Raw genomic sequence first — 20,115 nt, 5'->3', positions numbered from 1 at the left:
AAAAAGGAATTGCTAATTGTATTGATTTAAAACAGTTTAAAATGCAGTTTATCATGACTAATTTCAGTCTTCTATTAAGCTAGGTAATATTGTTCGCTGTTGAGAGATTTATAAAAAAATCCAATGTCCAATGTGCTACATATTTAATGAAATATGAATAGTTAAATAGCTTTATGCAAAGCAACTAACACTTCCCAATTTCTGTTGACGCCTGGAGCAGCAAAATATTTAATCATATTCTAAACAAAGCAAAACAAATCTATTGCTATGTTTTTTGTGATTGTTTGAATTTCTCAGAAGTCATTGAAAGAGGACAAAAACATTTGTCATGATTTTTTTCCCTCCATAAATTCTGCAGGCTGAAACTATGCCAACTGTCCTTGGAGGACTGGGAGGGTATTATGGGAGCTCCTATGGAAAGACATATACATCCTTACAATATGTACATTAAAATGATTGTCTCCAATCCTTGGGAAAGCAGATCTTGTAGAAAAAAAATACACAAACCAAAACCAGCCAATACATTTCTTACCTACTGAACAGAAAAATAATAAGAACAAAAAATAAGCTTGTAGAAAGCAGGTGTCAAAAAATGACAAGTTAATTGATGAGTCTGGAAGTGGTAAAATGTACCTGGATGATGAAGCTGCTATTCAACCCCAATAAATTCAAGAAAATCCTGATATACTTTCTCTCCAAAGCAAGTGGTAATTCTAACTATCTGAGCTGGTCTTTCTCAGAGAAGCCATACAATCACCATCCTTGGAGATCCTCAGAACTCACCTGGACACTGTCCTGAACAACCTGCTCTAACAACCCTGCTGAAGGACATTCAAGGGTCCCTTCAAACCTAAATTGTTCCAGGATACAGTGAAGCAATCCAAGGAAGGCCACTGTTCCTGCTTCTCCTTTTCTTCCACTTTTGGAGGCACCTCTCTAGGGGACTGATGAGCTTTTGTGGGGCAAGAGCAGACTCCACAGCCTGTAAAGTCAGGGAAGTCTGCAAAAGCAAAGAAGTCATAACATACATGACTGAGGAGGGGGGGGGGGGGGGGGAAGGAAATTAACGGATTGCTCTCCCGTAACAAATCTTGGTTTTGCAAGACAGATGATTTGCCTCACTGGGCCCCATAGCCATCAGATACATTTAGAGTATGGCTTTGCGTCCAACCTCAATGGATATCCTTTAAGAGAGGAGCCACTTTCTTTCTACTTTACCCCCAGTGTGACTCCTTGCCAACTGAACGCAGGGCTATGAAGCCCACAATAAAGGCCTCTGCTCAAAATTGCTCCACAGTTACCACTGTCTGGTTTCTTTTCAGGATCTAAGCTATGCTGCTCGGATACAGAGGAGGATGGGTTTAAGACTCGATGTGGATCCAAAGGATTTTACAGAGTGTTGTGGATTAACCCTGGGAGACAGCTAAGTACCACACAGACAACACTACCTGCAGCAAAATGAAAGTCAGCAGCAAACAGGTAAAGTTTATATTGGATGAAGCTGTGCATATTTCTTTTTACAACTGTAAGAATGCAAAGTCTGGTTCCAGAGATGATTACCCTCTGAGCAAGAGAAGCTGCAAAATGCTATCAGACTATCACATCTTAGGAAGGCTAAAAGCCAACCCAAGATTAAGGCAACAAGGCATAAAAAAACGAAAGTGTTGGAAAGATGGAGTGATAGTACAAGTACGTTGTACAAGAAGCTCACAAAACCACTTGTCTCCATTAATTTACCTATTACCATTGGGTTTATAATTATTTTAAGGAAGAAGCTACACATAAAGCTTGACATAGGTTAACAACATGCTACACATTAAGACTGATATAATTTAACATCATCTACCAGAGCAACTAGCTACCTTCTACATGCAATAGGTCTGCTGATGCTTGGTTCCTTTATTGAAGTAATTCTACTATACAGCCATCACAAATCTACTCAACTTTTGTCAGATAAGTTGACCTAATTGCCAGGGGTCCAGACAAGCGCTGAAGTAAAACTGTACAAGCAGAAATGAGAGAAGTACGTGCCCTTTATTGTATCCGGGAATGGTTAAGCAGCTCAGGCATCTTACCCAAACCTATTCTCAGATGTTCAACTCAATATTATTTGAGCACATTTAAATGAATTAGGGTTTACCACTGGAATACTTGGTTGAGTAAAAAGAGTTATCACCGTTTTCCACATCCAGAACTGAAATGCACAGATGGAATGACTTGTAGAGCTGAGAAATGAATCCAAATGTGGTGGGTCAGGGATAATCACCTTAACCATAGAATGTTTTCCCTCTATCTTATTTTAATGCTTTAACCAAATGTACTTATCTATCTATCTATCCATCTGTGTTGTGATGAACCATGAAAGTAAAAGCAGGAAAACCAATAGTGGAAGGCAAGCAGTAAAAGAGAACAAAGCAAGGTGGGATCCAAAACTGAGATGTCTAGACCCAGGGAAAGAAAAGTCTTCCTCTTGAAAGAACTGCCTGACAGGGTAAAACTGCAAGTGGACAGAGATGGTAATGTGCCCTGGTCCAGGAAGAACTGCTAGCAGGGCAATATAGGCACAAAAAGGATGGTCACACATTCAAAACCCAGCTCTTAACCTCCACCCTGAATTTTACACAGTGGGAAGCAGGGTACAGAGAATTTATTTTGTATTATTTTAAACATATCAGTGGAAATCAGACATTGAAAGTACAGAGCTTGAAACAGTCTAGATTCAAGATTAGTAGAAAGAAATGCTGCCCTTCATTGCTTTTTCCAACAAGATAAAGGGCTAACAGTTCTGCCTATTCCGGACTTAGGCCCTGGTGCACATAAAACTGAAATAACACAAGGCTCTGAAAGTACTTCAAAAGTCCAATATTACAAATAAAAAATATAGTTTTTATCTACTCTGATTAAATTCTCAGACATGTGACAATAATTTGGACATAATAGTCTGGAGTAATGTTTTTATATCCTTTACTAGACCACCTAATAAATTAAAAATAAGAAAGAAGAGAAAAGCTTTTGGCCAGGGAAGACCTTCATATTTGAAAACAGAAGCAGCAATACTTGAGCTAAAGAGCAGAAAAGAACAATCATTCTGAGTTTAACTTGGTTATGTTAATTAATCAGACAATCAAAGAGAAACATTGGTTTGTAACTGTGCTACAGAGGTGGGTGATAAAGTCAAGTGATAAATTCAGGCCTTAGAGGAGGCAGGGAGGGAGAGCAAGAGAACAATTGCTTGTGAAGCATTCAGAGACAACTTTATATAGGGAAAAAGTATATCCCTGAACCCAGAGTCTCTATTCAGGATGATTTTTAGCAGCCAGTAGAATAGTGACTTTAAATTCCAAGTTTTAATAGTCATCTTTTATTTCTTCAATGAAAATCAGGTTTTAGAAGATTTGGTATTTTTGTATAGATTCCTTCTTTTTGGACAAATTACAGAAAACTCTCTTGAAAAAACAGAAAAAACGTCATTCAAATCTTCAAGACAGCACTCTAAATACATGACAGCAAGAAAAAGTTGCATTTGGTGGCCTGTTTACAATGAAGTGGTGGTCTCAGCCCAGCTGTTAATGATTTTACATGCACACCACATCATCACAAGATCAATGAATGGGCAGCAAGGCAGATTTTCTCTGTAATTACAAGGGTGGATTCTGTGGCTTTAAGTACTGAGACTTATTTCAGGATAGAAGCTATATGGAGGCATGATACACTGCTCTGCTGCACTCATGTAAAGAATCTTGCTTGCTTTAAAGTTAAAATGTTAAAAATAATTCTAGAACAAACTTTATAAAAAAGTAAAACAGTATGTTTGGGACTATTCTGCTCAGCTGAATCCTCTTTTCCTAATAGTATAGGCAGAAAAAACTTCCTACCCAGGAGGCTATACAGAAATTATTAAGTGAACAATAAGTACAAGTAGCTTGTGGGATCAGAGAAATTGATCACTGCTGGGATTTTACAGCACATGTTAGAGCTTGACTCTAAAACTGCAGATGGATGGCCTTCCATGCTTCAAGTATGTTTGGAAGAGAGTTTTGAAATTAGGTAATTATATGGTGTTTAGAATTCATAAAGCATGTGAAAATGACCTCTGTGTCTACTCATCAGAAATTTCTGAACACACTGGAATATAATACCTTAATAGTGACACTCTATTCGTTAAATGGGACTGTATTAATTAAATCTTCCCTTCTTCTCTACTGAAATTAGAAAGAGAGAGGATGAAACAGAAGTTGGAAATAAAGCTCAGTTGTGGGCAAGTCTGTCAATCTGTGCTCAGCCCTGACTCTAGAAACAGCGGAGAGACACATTAAATGATTCACATAGCCCAGGCAGAGCCTCAGCTATCACATGAAGTAAATATTCACTGTGACACTTTAAAACTCCCATTACCTGCAAATACTAAGAAACTGCTCCCAAACCTGACATTCACTGATTACCAGATCTCGCAACTCCCTCCCAGTGACTGCTGGATGACCAAGCACAGCCATTATAACCAACAAGAAGCACTAAGTTTCACAAGCCACAACCAAAACATTTTCAAGCAGAGGATGCTATTGTATTGTTGCTAGGTATAATTACTTCTTTCTTGACTCATAAAATAATTAACCCCCCACTTTTATATGTTAGCTATTTTGCATTTCTTTCCCCAAAAGATTTCGGTGAAATATGCATCCCCAAATACTTAATTTCCTCAAGTGCTTTATTGACCACTGTTTTGGCTAGGAACAGCACAGCAGCTTGTTACTTTTAATTGAACTGCAACGTACATTACTTCATGTTAGAATCAATGACCAAAATTTATTTGAAATGTTTCATTCTCTCATTACAGAAATTCTCCCACTAGCAATGGTTATGGAAGTTGCTGCAAAACGTAACACAATCCCCACTCCTTAATAACACTAAAACAAAGATGCAGGTTTCAAACCTACAAAATCTTAGATAATTAAGGTATTATAGTCATTATATACAATATATCTAATTGTGCCAACAGGCTGTATAACAGCATTGGTATCAAACCCCACTGGTCTCAGATCCTGTGCTTTTCAAGCAGACTGATTAGAAAGTCAGTTGTACTAACAGAAAAGTTGCCTTGTCTGCAGCAAGAAGCTAGTTCATGTCTAGAAAAGGTGAATACAATGTAAAGGGAAGGTGATTTTACAGTTGGCCTTTGTTTACCACTATCTTTATGCATCTGTTTAGTCTTTTTTTTAATGACAGTTTTATTGTCATCTTCAAGAAGACATGAGTTTGACCTTTCAGTTACAGTACTTTCAACAATATTTTTTTCTGCTGAATGAAACGGTGGCTTATGGATTTCTTATGTTATTTAGTTGAGTGCTATTTAAAAGAAACAAAGAAAAAATGTTATCCCCCCTCCTCAGTACCTCCCATTAGTCTGCAACAGGATTAAGGCTTTCAAAGCGATGTATGGCAATGGTGTACTAGGACCCAGCCAAGCTTTGTATATTGATTTTAATTCACAATAACTTAATGCACCTGATATAAGTATAATGGCTCAGAAAGAGCTATGATAGGAATATGGATTGAGAGTGGAATTGACTGGAGTGTTTTAGAGTATGTCTAAACAGCACAATGTTAGCTTTAACATAGCTAGCTCAGGTACTGGAATTAGAAAAAGAGTAGTATGGGTATATTAACCTGCTGGGAGCTGCATTATACCTCTTCCAGCAGCCATGTAAGAGCTTCTATTCATATAACAAATTCACATAATACTTCATGACATTGCGCTGTCGTGCAATTCACCTCCTTTTCTACCTTGCATAGTATGGAGGGATATTACAATCAGAGTAAGAACAACTTTCTGTTTAAAAGCCAAGTTTCCTGTGTGCTCTGGGAACTACCTGAATGCAAATATGCCCACAGAGCAGCTGGGTAAGGGTCAGTGAGAAGTTCAGAGCTAAGGAGCCTTGAGAGGTAGCCCTTGACATACAGATGAGTTAGGTTGGTCCTCCCGGGTTTGGCGTTGCACCTACCTTGCTGTCAAACTGTGGCCCTAGCCAGGTCCCAAAACATTTCAATTCCTTGATATTAATCTCATCTAGTATATAGCACCTGCTACTTCAGAAAAATGGGTTGGGAAAATTAATTGAAAACAAAAGGGGCTGGCTTTCCCAGCAGGCTCTGAGATTAAAGCTTGTAAAACAAATGATCGCAGTAAGCATATGCAGTGTGAATAACCATAAGGTTTATGACCTACCTGTTTTAATACAAGCTAGGTAGCTCCAAGGGACATAAAACAACTATTAAAAGTAACCTATTCCCTGTCAGTGGCAATCTCAATTTAGCAGTTCTATAGGTGTGCAGGGGGAAAAGAAATTGAAAGAAAGGCTCTGCTGCTATCAAGGGATATTACCTTCTGTTATAGACTCATAGAAATGTTTGGAAAAGACCCTTTAAGATCGTCCAGTCCAACCATTAACCTAACACTGCCAAGTCCACCACTAAACCATGTCCTTAAACACCACATCTACAAGTCTTTTAAATGCCTCCAGGGGTGGTGAGTCAACCACTTTCCTTGGCAGCCTGTTCCAATGCTTGACAACTCTTTCAAATGAAGACATTTTTCCTAATATCCAATCTAAACCTCCCCTGGTGCAACTTGAGGCCATTTCCTATTCTGCTGTCGCTTGCTATTTGGGAGAAGAGATCCACCCCCACCTGCCTACAGCCTCCTTTCAGGTAGTTGTAGAGAGCAATAAGGTCCCCCCTGAGTCTCCTTTTTCTCCAAGCTAAACAACCCCAGTTCCCTCAACAACTTCGCATAAGACTTGTGCTCTAGACCTTTCATGAGCTTTGTTGCCCTTCTCTGGACACGCTCCAGCACCTCAACGTCTTTCTTGCAGTGAGGGGCCCAAAACGGAACACAGTATTCAAGGTGTGGCCTCACCATTGCTGAGTACAGGGTCGCTCCCTTGGTCCTGCTGGCCACACTGTTTCTGACACAAGCCAGGCTGCTGTTGGCCTCCTTGGCCAGCTGGGCACACTGCTGGCTCATGTTCATCTGGCCACCAGGCAGCACCCCCAGGGCCTTTCCCACCAGGCAGCTTTCCAGCCAGTCTCCCCAAGCCTGTAGCGTTGTGTGGGGTGGTTGAGAACCAAGTGCAGGACCCGGCACGGAGCCTTGTTGAACTTCATACAGCTGGCCTCGGCCCATCGATGCAGCCTGTCCAGATCCCTCTGCAGAGCCTGCCTGCCCTCCAGCAGATCAACACTCCCCTGCAACTTGGTGTCTGCTGCAAACTTACTGAGGGTGTGCTCGATCCCCTCATCCAGATCATTGATAAAGACATTAAACAGAACTGGAGTCAGTACTGAGCCCTGGGGAACACCACTTGCGACCAGCTGCCAGCTGGATGTAACTCCATTTACTACCACTTGTTGGACTCAGCCGTCCAGCCAGCTTTTTACCCAGCGCAGAGTACACCCGTCCAAGCCATGAGCAGCCAGTTTCTCCAGGAGAATGCTGTGGGAGATGGTGTCAAAGGTATTACTGAGGTCTAGATAGACAACATCCACAGCCTTTTCCTCATCCACTAGACGGGTCATCTTGTCATAGAAGGAGATCAGGTTTGTCAAGCATGTTGTTATAATGTTTGCAGGCAGAGGAAAATGGAATTTTCAGACAGAATGCCTCCTTGGGGGAGAAGCAAGGCAGGTGACTGAGGGCAAAAGGCAAAAGGCACTTCAGGAACCTTATTTTCTTCCATCTTTGTTTATGGGTCATCATTCTTAGTCTCCAAGAAAGAAAAGCAGAAATTCCACTTCTTTCTGCTTCATTGCTTTAATACTGGCACTTTCCCTGCAATGATAAACTTTTTAGCAGAACCTGTTGTAATCACACAGGGTGTAATGGTTTGAAACTAAAAGAGGATAGATTTATACTAGATATAAAGAAGAAATTTTTCACTATGAGGGTGGTGAAATGCTGAAACAAGTTGCCCAGAGAGGTGGTAGATGACCCATCTGTGGCGACATTGGACGGGGCTCTAAACAACCTGATCTAGTTGAAGATGTCCCTGCTCATAGCAGGTGGGGTTGGACTAGATGACCTTTAAAGGTCCCTTCCAACCCAAAGTATTCTATGATTTTATGTTTCTATTCTATATTAAAGATTAAGTTTTCTCATTAGGCACCCAAGTATATTAAGTACATTGATGTGCATGAACCGATGGCATGCTGTCTGCATGTGTGGAAGGGAGAGGTAGTGTTGAAATATGGCCAATATAATGGCAGACATAAGGATACAGAGGTCTGGAAGGGATCAGCATCCCAGCTGACTAGCACAGTGTAGAAAGTTTTGGTTTAATTCAGCTTATGGCACTAATATGTATTCTGGAAGTTTGTGCCTGTGCAGTAAGCTAGGACTGTACAGGCAGTTTCAGGAGGCACAACTAAGGAGCAACTTTTATGCTGAAATGCTGAATGGGAGCGCAAGCTAGAAAAATAGTAGGTGCTATTTGCTATTCAGGGTAAGAGGGAGAAAGACACATATGAAGGCTTCTCTTGAATGTTCATAACGATTATAACTGCCACATAATGCAACTATTACCGACTTTCAGCCTTCATGTTTCTATCTGCCTGACAGCATAAGCTAAAAAGTAGGGAACTTCAGGGAAAAGGTGCCTCATTGTGGAATCCCCAGCACTGTCTCCTTGCTATCTAACAATACCTGGCTCAGCTGAAGTATAAATGTCTTTCCTTATTTTCTAAAATGAAAGGCTTAGCACTGCAATAAAAGTGCCTGGTTTTTATAATTAAATTGTTTCTAACTGGTACTTTCACAAGAGGAAATTTTTACTTAAGAAGCAATATAAAATGCATTATATAGAGTCTGGGCATAAAAATACTATTGCATTTCTTGCATACCCTATATTTAAAAATACCCAAATTACAAATAATTCTAACTAAATTTTCTGATCAGAGTCAGGTCAATATAAACTGCTCCTGCAACCCCCTCTCCTTCATTTCTAATTCTCTATACTTGTTACTATGTTCTTTTATTCCAATAATTCCAACCTGTTTTATTTTATTTGCCTAGAAATAGATATGGTTTCATGGAAATGCAAGCTTGAAAGAATCTCTAAAACCTTATTTCTTTCCTCTGACTCAGGATAAATCTACCTAAACTAAGCAAGATAAACATGAACCTACTCTTCCTGGACAGACCTCTGACAAAGCAGAGTCCACAGCCTTCTTAAAACAGAATGATTAAGTATTCTAAGCATTAGAAAGTGTAATAGGAGCTCTGAGAACTACACTTACCTTGTGATGGGAAACATTTCCTGCAACTATTAATAGTCTGTTTATCCTTAAAATCGTTGACAAAACTTGACCATCCAAAACGCAATTAAGTTCCGTTTTTTATTTTAAAGATATGAAAATAATTTTTAGGAGAGTAAAAGGCTATTCAAATTGTCAGCACACATCCCAATCCATTTAAAAAAATCCTCCTTACATTAGGAATGAGCAAACTATTCCTAAAAGCTGTAAAAGTGAATAGTTGGGGTTTTTTAATGTAAGAACTTCAGTTTCAATAACTGCTTGTCCAGAATCATGCCCTGAAATCTGAATTCAAGTTTCCAAATTGGAAAATTTGCTCCATGAAAAGATATTCCAATACCAACTGACTTTTCCATATGTGACAGCCAGTCTTATCATGCATATCTCACACAGAATGACACGTTTTATGTCATCAAGCAGGGTAACTATGAAGAATAGTAAATAGTAAGCCTAATCCTGTCATGCATCATTGCTTCTGATGACTTAATTCTTTTACCAATGAAATGAACACCTCTACCACTGTTGCTATAATTTACCACCATTTCACTCAACATTTTTCTTGATGTGTTTGTCTATAAAAGATCCATTCTTTCCAACTTTCCTTCAGATTTTGTCCTGGTTTCGGCTAGGATAGAATTAATTTTCTTCCTAGTGGCTAGTACAGTGCTGTGTTTTGGATTCAGTATGAAAATAATGTTGATAACACACTGATGTTTTAGTTGTTGCTAAGCAGTGCTTACTTTAAGCCAAGGACTTTTCAGTTTCCCAAGCTCTGCAATTGAGCAGATGCACAAGAAACCGGGAGGAAGCATAGCCAGGACAGCTGACCCGAACTATCCAAAGGGATATTCCATACCATAGAACATTATACTCGTTATATAAACTGTGAGGTGTTGGCCCGGGGCTGCTGATTGCTGCTCAGGGACTGGCTGGGCATCGGTCAGTGGATGGTGAGCAATTGTATTGTGCATCACTTGTTTTTTATTCCTCTCTCTCCCTCTCCTCTTCATTACAATTATTATTGCTGCTGTTATTATTATTATTATTCCTAGTTTATTTCAATTATTAAACTGTTCTTATCTCAACCCATGGGTTTTACTTTTTCCTGATTCTCCTTCCCATCTCACCAGGGGCATGGGGAGGAGGGGGAAGTGCACGAGCAGCTGCATGGTACTTAGTGCCTGGCTGGCGTTACACCACAACAAAGATGGGTATGGGCAGCCAAAAGGAAGAGAAATCAAGACACAGGGATTCGTTGCTGCCTAGGAAATTTTGAATTCTTTACAACTACCATGGAATATACTAAAATTTCAAGGTTTTCTGAAATATTTTAACTACTGCACACATAGTATATACTATATACATTACTGAGTTATAGTATACAGATTTTATGACAGACTCCAGATAGAATAAACTATGTCACTCAAGTTTTCTGCCATCCAAAGAAGGTAAGTTATCAGAGAGGGATTCATCCCTTACAGGTAAAAGAGTAAAATATGTTTGCTCAAAACTCAAATACTACAACTGATGAGGATAGTCAAGTAATATTTCTTAACCTTACCAACTCCTAAGGCATTTCTGCTGACATAGGAAATTCACTGTGGTGTACTACAGTCCAATATACTAATCATGTTGAGACACAGAGCAATATATAATTTAATACAATACATGCTTTAACTAAAAGTATTCTTTTCAAAGATTGTAGACACTGGTGCATAGAAAGTGCAGCCTGGCAGAATGAAGAAGGATTCACAAAAGTGCACACCATTCAATTGTGAAAATGGGAAAAAGGATCAGAACTACATGGGAAAAGTGAGCATGAAAAAAATGGGAGAAAATGGAAGAGGCAATATCTATGGGATTATTCTGATGGTACACTATTATAAAATATTTGTTGAGTATTTCCTGAGGTATCCCACACATAATCTTTGCAGCAGTTGATATTTATTTTACAATCATTCACTGATGTTTCTGTCCTGCCATTTTTTTATCCTTCATCACTTCTGACCATTTGTTCCTCGGCATATGGTCTTATTTCATCTCTCTCATGCCTTTTCTTTTTCCTATCAGTCTGAAAGCTACTCCAGCTTCTTGGAAAGGACACTTTTTACTTTGTTTAAACCAGTGTTGGAAGTCAAACCCCAAAGACAGTCTCAGCTTTTAAAACCAGAACTTAGCTTTGTATCTTACTTTTGATCTTTTCTCTGAGTGGTAAATTCAACAGAAAAAGGGAATGAAGATCCAGACCTCCTGCCAGCTCATGTCCCTAAAGATATCATCTGCTTTCAGGTTTGGTTTTTTTTCCTAATCTGGGAAACAAATGCTCATGCAGTTAATGCCAACCATTGAGAATTAAACTAGTCCACTACGATAATTTTTTTCTCTGGTGTAAGTGATCTTTTACTTTATCTACTCTTGCCTACCCTTTTGCCAGCCCTCTCACTACACCGTGTCCCACAGTGCCCACCTGGAGCCAAGGGTCACTAAACTGTCTCTGGTCCCTCTAGCTCTATGCAAGTAATCTAGGTAATAACACTCAAGAAATAGTGCATAGGGTTGTATGGCAAAGCATAATTCAGTATGGGTTGTTATTATTTTTCTTTCCTTCATCCTGCCTGCATTTTCAGAACCATCCAGATATGAAAATACATGCCTCCTGCTTGGGAGCTGTATTGAATTTTCATGTAAAGTCACAAATATATTTTGCACCATAAGGAAGTTACATCTTATGCACTTTCAGAAAAGGCTCTGTACTTTTCAATCAAGGTGTTAATTCTTTAAAATGGGGAATTTCAAACTTTTTCTTTTCAAACAACAGGGTTTTTTTTTTTAGAAACATAGTTTTGTGAATACCTGCTGGCCTATTCATTGTCAAACAGGCCAAATCTCATTCCATTTCTGATGGCTTAACATGTATATGAATAATTCATTAATTGCCACTGCTACTAAAATGCTATTATGAGAATATCTGCTGTATTCTAGCTCCCTTTCAGTAAAAGTGAGAAGCTGAAAAAGGGGAGAACAAACTGAAATAGCCAAAATGGATATCTAGCTAAATTTGTGCTTGGACAATTGTTCGTTCAAGACACTCTGAATTTGTTTGGACTTACTATGCTGACCTTTGACTGAGCTGTATTTCAGAAATTCAGAATACATTTCACAAATTCACGAGCAAGTCACTTGAACTGAAAAGTAACTTGTCAAACACAAAGTTCAAACTTCAGCTGCATGAGGGGAAGCAGTCCAAGACAGAGACATTTAAATAAGACAAAATAAATCTTTTTTGTGTAGAAAGTGTGGTACTAATCCAAGTTAGATTAAAACGTTGAATCACATGTACATGGGCATGACTATAGATCCCCTCAGAACGAACCACAAAGAATTATTTCTTATTCCTATTTATGCAAAGGATACAATTTGCATTAACTTCAGAGGAGCCAGGGTTCCCTGCCAAATGAAACCAGAGATGTACAATTTGGGGACACACTGTATTTTGTCATATTCGCAAAGAGATTTTGTTTTAGATCTGCAGATATGCATCCCATAATTATTAAATTTATCTAGGGAAAGGAATTAGTAGATGGATGCAGATGATGGGAATCATTCAGCACTCTCTTTTTGAAGGACTGTTTTGGGGAAATTAGTTGCAATCATTTATCATTTTCAGACTGTAGAATGTTTCAGTTCATAATAAGGATAATGCAGTATAACCCAGGTATTGCAATTCACTATCCTCTCATGTCCTACTGCAAGTTTTAGAACAAGTCCTTTTCAACCTGAAGGCATAACAAAATGAAATTGGAAGATAGAAAGACACAAGAGATTCAAAACATTAACAGAACAAATTAACAAATTAACTTTAACTTCTCAAATCTCAATGAAAAAGAAACCTATTAATAAAGTTCAGTAGCAATATTATTTAATTTTAACATAAACCACCTTGTCTCCCCAGATCAAGACCATACTGTTTGAAAGTGGCAGAATTAATAACTAATCATTCATAGTCAATAATGGATTTGTTATTTTTGACAGAAATTAATTGACTTAATTTAAGAACTCTGAAGAAAGATGGAAAAAGATGTATGATAAACATCATCACTAAAGTAAAGTTGATGGGTGAAATCCCTCCTGCACTCACATCAAAGGGAAGAATCACACATTTTCATCACACAGGTTAAAAATAAATCTCCAGTTTTGTCCTAGCCGCCAGCAGATACAAAACCAGATGAACACTGCAATTCCACAAATTGCTATGGCCCTGATTTACCTGAAAGAGTTCTGTTGGTTTGTTCAAACTAGAACTCGAAATTTTTCTTCTATTTCACAAAATTAATAGCCTTAACAGCAAATTTCCTTTGATAATAGCTGTGAAATGAACAGGGCTTAATGAAATTCCAGTCATTGTCTTTGCTGACCAAGTTTTTCTAAGAACAAGTTTTTCTAAATTGAGTAACAACAAATAAAAGGACTAAAAGTCTAATTTTGAAATGAGAGAAAACAAGTATTAATACATTTTTTTAATAGCTTTGCTTAATTTCCAGTGTTATGGCATCCTAGCTAAGACTCCACTCAAATTCAAATATTATATCTATTTATTCATTGTATTCCAGGAAAAAATAATATAATTGCACCATTGTAATAAGCTATGTGAATAAAGATGGGAACCAAGCTATAATTAGCAACAAGTAAAGGCCTGTAAATTTATCCTATAGCAACATATATGTCTGAAGTAATGATATGATAATGACAACTATTTAGAAGTCAGCATATCTTTATGATTAATCCTTACTTATAGTAAGAGCAGCGAGAGAAACTGTTAAAGGGTAAGGACTGTAACTAATACTTTGTCACCCACAGGGGTGGCAACAATATCTGTGGATATCCAAAGATTAAAAGAGGTTAGAAATAATTAGATCTTTGCAATTCTGGCATCTGCACTGTCCAACGCCTCTTCAGGCTTTTGGTTAGTAACCCTGATTTTCTGCCTGCCTGCCTGCCTCTAAGCCATTGGAGTTTACGGATGAGGGAGAAATGGTATTTTATCTTCCTGATTTCTGGCATATGGGGGAAAGTACCATCAATCAAGGAAACTGATAGTGAAAAATATTTCTTCTGGTTCATGAGTTTATGCTTCTTCCCTTTATGTAGTTTACAAAATCCTTGTCTTTCATCTTTCCTAAGTAAAATCAAACAAACCTTGATTTGTATTGTGGTTCACAGTCGGTTTCATCTAGATTGCACTGACCAACCATGCAAACCTCTACAATTTTAAGAGAATAAAGGAAGCTTTATGCTATGAAACCAATATGAAACATTTGCATCTTCCCCATGTATTGCCTTCAGTGCATTCTATATAAAATGAGACAGTTAGCAAAATGTTAAATTTAAAAAAGCACAATTCAGACTAACCATGGTTTTCACTAGTTGTGCATGGAAGTTGTCATGAGTTGTGCTCTGAAATGTAACAAAGCCAAATGGCTTTTGTGTGCTCATGTGAGGCATCGAGCAAGGATTACAGTGAAGAGACAACCACCATGTGCTGTGTGCTGAACTTTAAACGTCTGCCTTCTGGATTTATTATTGATATAGAATCCTATCAGCATAACTAATGACTTTTTTTGTATTTTTGCAAGTTGCTAAATATTCATGCTATAATGACTTAAAAGAAGAATGTTCACTGGCAAGCAAACTCAAATAACGGGATGAAATCAGAGGAATGGAATGGGGAGAGACAGAAGAAGAAATAATAAAAAATCAAAAGGTCCAAGACACTAATTTGAATTTATTTTGCTAGACAACATCCCTTTTTTTTTAACAGAATATTGTACCAAATCAATTAGCATGAGGGTCAGGCAAATCACAAAGTCCAGCCACTGCCACCATGATGCTATTGTGGTGAACATGTACTTAAAAGTATAAACCCCCCACTACTGCTTTGTCTTTTTCTGTGCCTTCACGCTTATTAGGTTGGGGTTTGCTTTTTTTTGTACGTCTCACAGGAAGTTCTCTAGCATACTAAGAGCTGGAACAGACTGGACACTCCAACAGATAATATAATTAATTGGAGGGGTACAAAACTCCTCTGTTTGTGGCACTGACATGCTCTGGTAATTTCACTTTCCACCCCTGGTTGAGCCTTTTCCTTCATCATATAATGTAAGCAATGCAAACCGTGGAAACCACTCTTGCCTTGTTCTTCATAAGCAAGTGGTCAGGCCCTCAAACACCAAATTGGTAATGGAAATCACAAGGAGATAGTAGAGACAGTGAAGTAGCTCAATATAACCTTCACAGTTCTGCAGCCTTGGGTCAACTTTATGTTTGGGCATCAGTCTAAAGAGGCCTACATGTCTTATTAATTTCTTTTTATTTCTTTCTTCCCCTCCTCCCAGCTTTAATAAATTCTGCTCGCACTGGCCTCCTACCACAAAATACCTTCCTATTCTGGAGGGAATTGTCTGTTCAGTTTTAAACCAACTACTTTGCTGCAGCTGCTTAATTCAAAGTGTCCACAGAGGGGAAGAACCTGGCTGAAGAAGATCTAGGAGGGGACAGTGGATGTTTTACTGTACTAGAGTTACTCACCCTAAGCTGACCTTGAATATTTTCTGTGTGGCAAATTGTGTCAGACTGCACTCAATTTGGCAAGGTAATTGGAAAGCAGCTACATCTTATGAATCATTTAGAGTTTTAGCTAGGTAACTTTAGCTAACATGGCACTTGAGGTTGCCCTTTATCAGTTCATATGGTTGCCTTATCTAATTTAGTATGTGTCTGTGGAAGAAGCAGATTTTAATTCTGAAATGAACTGTACTGATAAATAATTTTATTTTGTGTAAATTGCTCCATTGCTCTGGTATTTACAAGCTGGAATCAGACACTCAAACATCGATTAATTTCTTGGTAAAATGGTGTGTTTAATAAAAAGGTGAGGCAAGAGGAAGAAAATACATTCCTGCTAGTGCAAAAGGATGAAGATCTACTTACCAGCACAGTCACCACACGCAGAACCACACCTCGCATGTTATTCTCCAGCTTTCTGTCTGTTAGTGACCCATTCAGACCAGTGATGGGATTCCAGCAGCCAAGCTGAAAGGGAAAACGGAAATGATTTGCTCATTGCCCATTAAAATTTGCTAGTCATTCCTCTTAGGTAGCTTTAAGCAAGAACACAAGAAATAAACAGTACACCTTCTGGAACCAATGAGATGAAAAATCAGAGAAGGGCTTGCACACAGATTCATCTTTAATTTGCAAATTAAGCAATTAGGGATATCAGTTTACGCTCTTAAATACCAGTGTGCAATGGATGACAGCATCCAGGGTTTGGTGGTATATGTATTACTTTAGAAGAGCTCAGGGAGGACTTCTATGTTAATGGAAAATATTTAAAAAAGTAGTATGGCTGTAACAATATTTGTACCTTGCTTTCAGTAATACACTAATTGGAGAAATAATAGCTACTATAATTTTAGCATGCTGTCTGCTCCAGCCCGTCTTTCCTAGCAGAACTCTGATGAAAGGAATTACACTAGTTTTAATTAAAGCTTATACTACTCATTGATAATGAAACAGCAGTGATTTTTAGCAAGGTTAAAAATCACATTTAAAGATGATTGAGGAAAAGACCATTGAATAGGCACACCACGGTACTGAGAAAGGACTGCAACAGATAATGCAGTAAAAAAAGCAGCAGCAAGATGTGCTGCATTGGTGTTATTGCATTTCTTGGGCTTCTATGGACAGAAGCTTTTTCTTCAGGTTTCTCTGTAGGACTAACTGCCTTTCAATCTAGATGTAGTAGATACTGACCTATAAGTTAGCTTACCTAAAAATATAACTTTCTACATTTTTACACAACGGTAGATGCTTGTCTTGGGTACAGAGAAAAAGACCAACCAACCACGCATCCCTTAGTACCATGTACAAACATTACAAAGTTTCATTTTTGGAATTCATTACCACATTCATCTGTCCTGTACAATTACTACTGTTAAATTCAAAACCCAACAGGACAATGACTGATTGCAGAGGAGTTTGGAGCAGAGTCTCAATTACAGCATATAAAATAATTGCCTATGTAAACCTGTTATAGAGTAAAAAGAGGTAGGCACCTGCAGGTACCAGTTCTTGCTCTGAATTGCATCCTCCATGGGCTGTGCACAAAATCTATGGAGGGATGCTTATCTTCTGACTCATGTAGGTAACTTAAGCCTCTAAACCCAGGTGGTTTTCATGTCTCTATTTAAAGGCACAAAAGGTCTTGCTCTAACAAGACCAAGATTAACATCAGTAGGTTACTGCTGGGCCCAGTGGCCTCTACCAGGATTGGTCTCTCAGAGAATGCAACCCTATAATCTGTGAGAAATATAAACTGTAAACCATCCAAAATATTTCTGTACTTTAATGCACAGTCACTGAAATGGCAGGGTACCTGACCCAGCTGAAGGGGTCTGTGAAAGAACGGGAGTACCTTTGCTGGTTGTGATTGAACACAAATTTACAGAAAGAGTTATTTTCAGTCCTTCATGGGAAAAGCTTGTGTATATGTGTTTCATAGATCTTTCAAAGTGAGACAGAAAATGAGGAACTAACTCTGAGTACACACATTTAACAAATTAAGAAGTAGACCGTTCGAAATATTTGTTTTCTCCATTACATCCAATAAGGTATTTCAAAGCAACTTCTAAATTATATAATTTCAATATATTGATATCAATTCTTTGAAGCTGTCTCCTTAAGAAATGCACACCTCAAAAAGCAAAAACCCCAAACCTTTCTGCAATGGTATAGAGGTTAGGTTTGACTTGATGATCTTAAAGGTCTTTTCCAACTTAAATGTTCCTATGATTCTATGTTTCCCAACAGAAGATGGGCTTAAAACAATGTAGCAATGTCTCTCTGCCATTTTCAGAAGGGCTCAGGGCTGTCCTAATTCTTACCACTTTGAAGTTAAGATTATACTATTGTCAGGGGATGAGCAAGGGTAACGATGACCATACTTTTAATGTCAAGTAATAATTGAATCAAGGATCTACTGGATTCAGAACTCTGGCAGAAATCATTGGAAGTAGCAGTAGGATACGAGGAGGAATGAAAGTACGAGGCATCGTATTTTTCTCTTGCAATTACTCACCTTCCCAATAGCTATTTCTAAATAAAAGCACAAACTACCACTGCTTGGTTTCCTCATTTCACATTTCTATCTGATCACAAATTATAGTGGCCATCTCTGCTTCTTCTGTACCTCCACAGCATGTCTAGCTGTCCACAGCAGTATGGATGAACTGCTGACATGTTCCAGGTCCTCATCACTCCTCTGGCAAAGCCTTCCAATGCTTTGAGCTGAATAACCTAATTGCTGAAGTGTGTTACCTGTAATAACGCAGTGAAACATAGTGAAGGCATTTGAAGTGCGCACGCTGTGCGCTGTATGGGATACATCACTGCCATCCTGGGAAGGAAAGCATTTGATAGTCTAATTTTTCTGTACTAAAAATATTGAAAATGGCATTAAGTTCAGAACAAAAGTGCATTAAATCAATTTGGCAGTTTTCATTCTTAGTCACATAAAGAAACTAATTAGAACTTAGATACAACTAGCATAACCAAATGTGCTGGAAGTATAATCACCACAGAAATTGTTACTGCTTTTGCCAGATTTTAAATCCTAGGAAGTTACTGAAGAGCCTTTGTATCCTTTTGAGGTTAAAGTATATTTTTAATTGTGCACATTAATGCATACATATTTATATAATTAACTTTTTAGCTTGACCAATTCTACCTTTTTAAGGAAAAAATCCCCAACATAACTGATTCCCAGAAATTTATCATAGCACTAATTTTCCTTTAAAAAGGCACATTTTATTTTCAATTATCATGAATTCAATTTTCAATCCAATTGTTCCTTTAAGCAGCACAGTCATGGCAAAGACAAATGTGCAGTGCCTTGCCAATAAAGTTGAAATTGATTTTGAGTGGGAGCTGCTTACTGTTGTTAGGTGAAAATGAATCAACATTTATTGATGACAATTCGAGCTTGTCATTGCAGAAAGGAGCAAATGATACTATTGTTGAAACAGCAAGATGGAAATGGTATAAAGCTACCACTTCAGTTCTACTTTCTACCCCTCAACTGCTTCTGCAAAACATTTGTTACTTCTGTATTTACTTCCTTTTTCTTTTTTTCTGTCTCTGATAGTTGAAATGAGAGAATAGATTGGGCAATAACAGAATCCCAAGGTAAATCTGGTTGATTTGTGTAGAACAATATGGGCGATGGGAACTTTATTTAGGACAGTACTTGTCATCTTCATACCATGGAAATGTTGTAATTTACATTGCTTTGTACTTCTGTTGCAGTTTCTTTTATTTAACGACAGCATTCCCTCTACTACATTCAGATATAAAATGATGAAGATTGAGAAGCTGTCAATGTTCTGCTTCCTTTAATATCCAATTAAAATCTCTTTCTGACCACCCCACCTCCTAGCTTGTTACCCCCTCTATCATCATTATTAGAATGTGTTTTGCTCTCCTATTTTGCTGGCTGAGCCAAAAGTTGACCTCCCTTCTTCATTAGATATTTTTGCCTATATGAACTAGGCATTATAGAAGGTCTGTAATTTGTTTATGGATACTAAAATAGGCAAAATCTATTTTATATAAATCTGCAATTTCCAGACTCTGATTTATAAGGAACTTGGAACACTAAAATCTATAATGCCTTCACAACAGACAGATTTTCTCCCCTACTTCCTATGTATTCAGTGAACTCTGCTGAATACCTGAGAGCTTTCACTTTTTTTT

The 20,115-nt window shown here is 38.1% G+C and overlaps 1 protein-coding gene across 1 annotated transcript in view; it reads right to left on the bottom strand.

The window, feature by feature from the left end:
* Positions 1-20,115, bottom strand: part of GRID2 (glutamate ionotropic receptor delta type subunit 2) — a 730,780-nt gene that overhangs the window by 145,254 nt on the left and 565,411 nt on the right. The window contains exon 9 of the mRNA XM_056362644.1: positions 16,294-16,395. Within this exon, the coding sequence (XP_056218619.1) occupies positions 16,294-16,395 (102 nt within the window). The remainder of the gene's footprint in view (positions 1-16,293; positions 16,396-20,115) is intronic.

Source organism: Falco biarmicus, chromosome 1, assembly GCF_023638135.1.
Source record: "Falco biarmicus isolate bFalBia1 chromosome 1, bFalBia1.pri, whole genome shotgun sequence".
NCBI classification, from domain to species: domain Eukaryota; kingdom Metazoa; phylum Chordata; class Aves; order Falconiformes; family Falconidae; genus Falco; species Falco biarmicus.
Note: the sequence above shows the minus strand (reverse complement) of the source record. Positions and strands in the feature narration are given on the sequence as shown.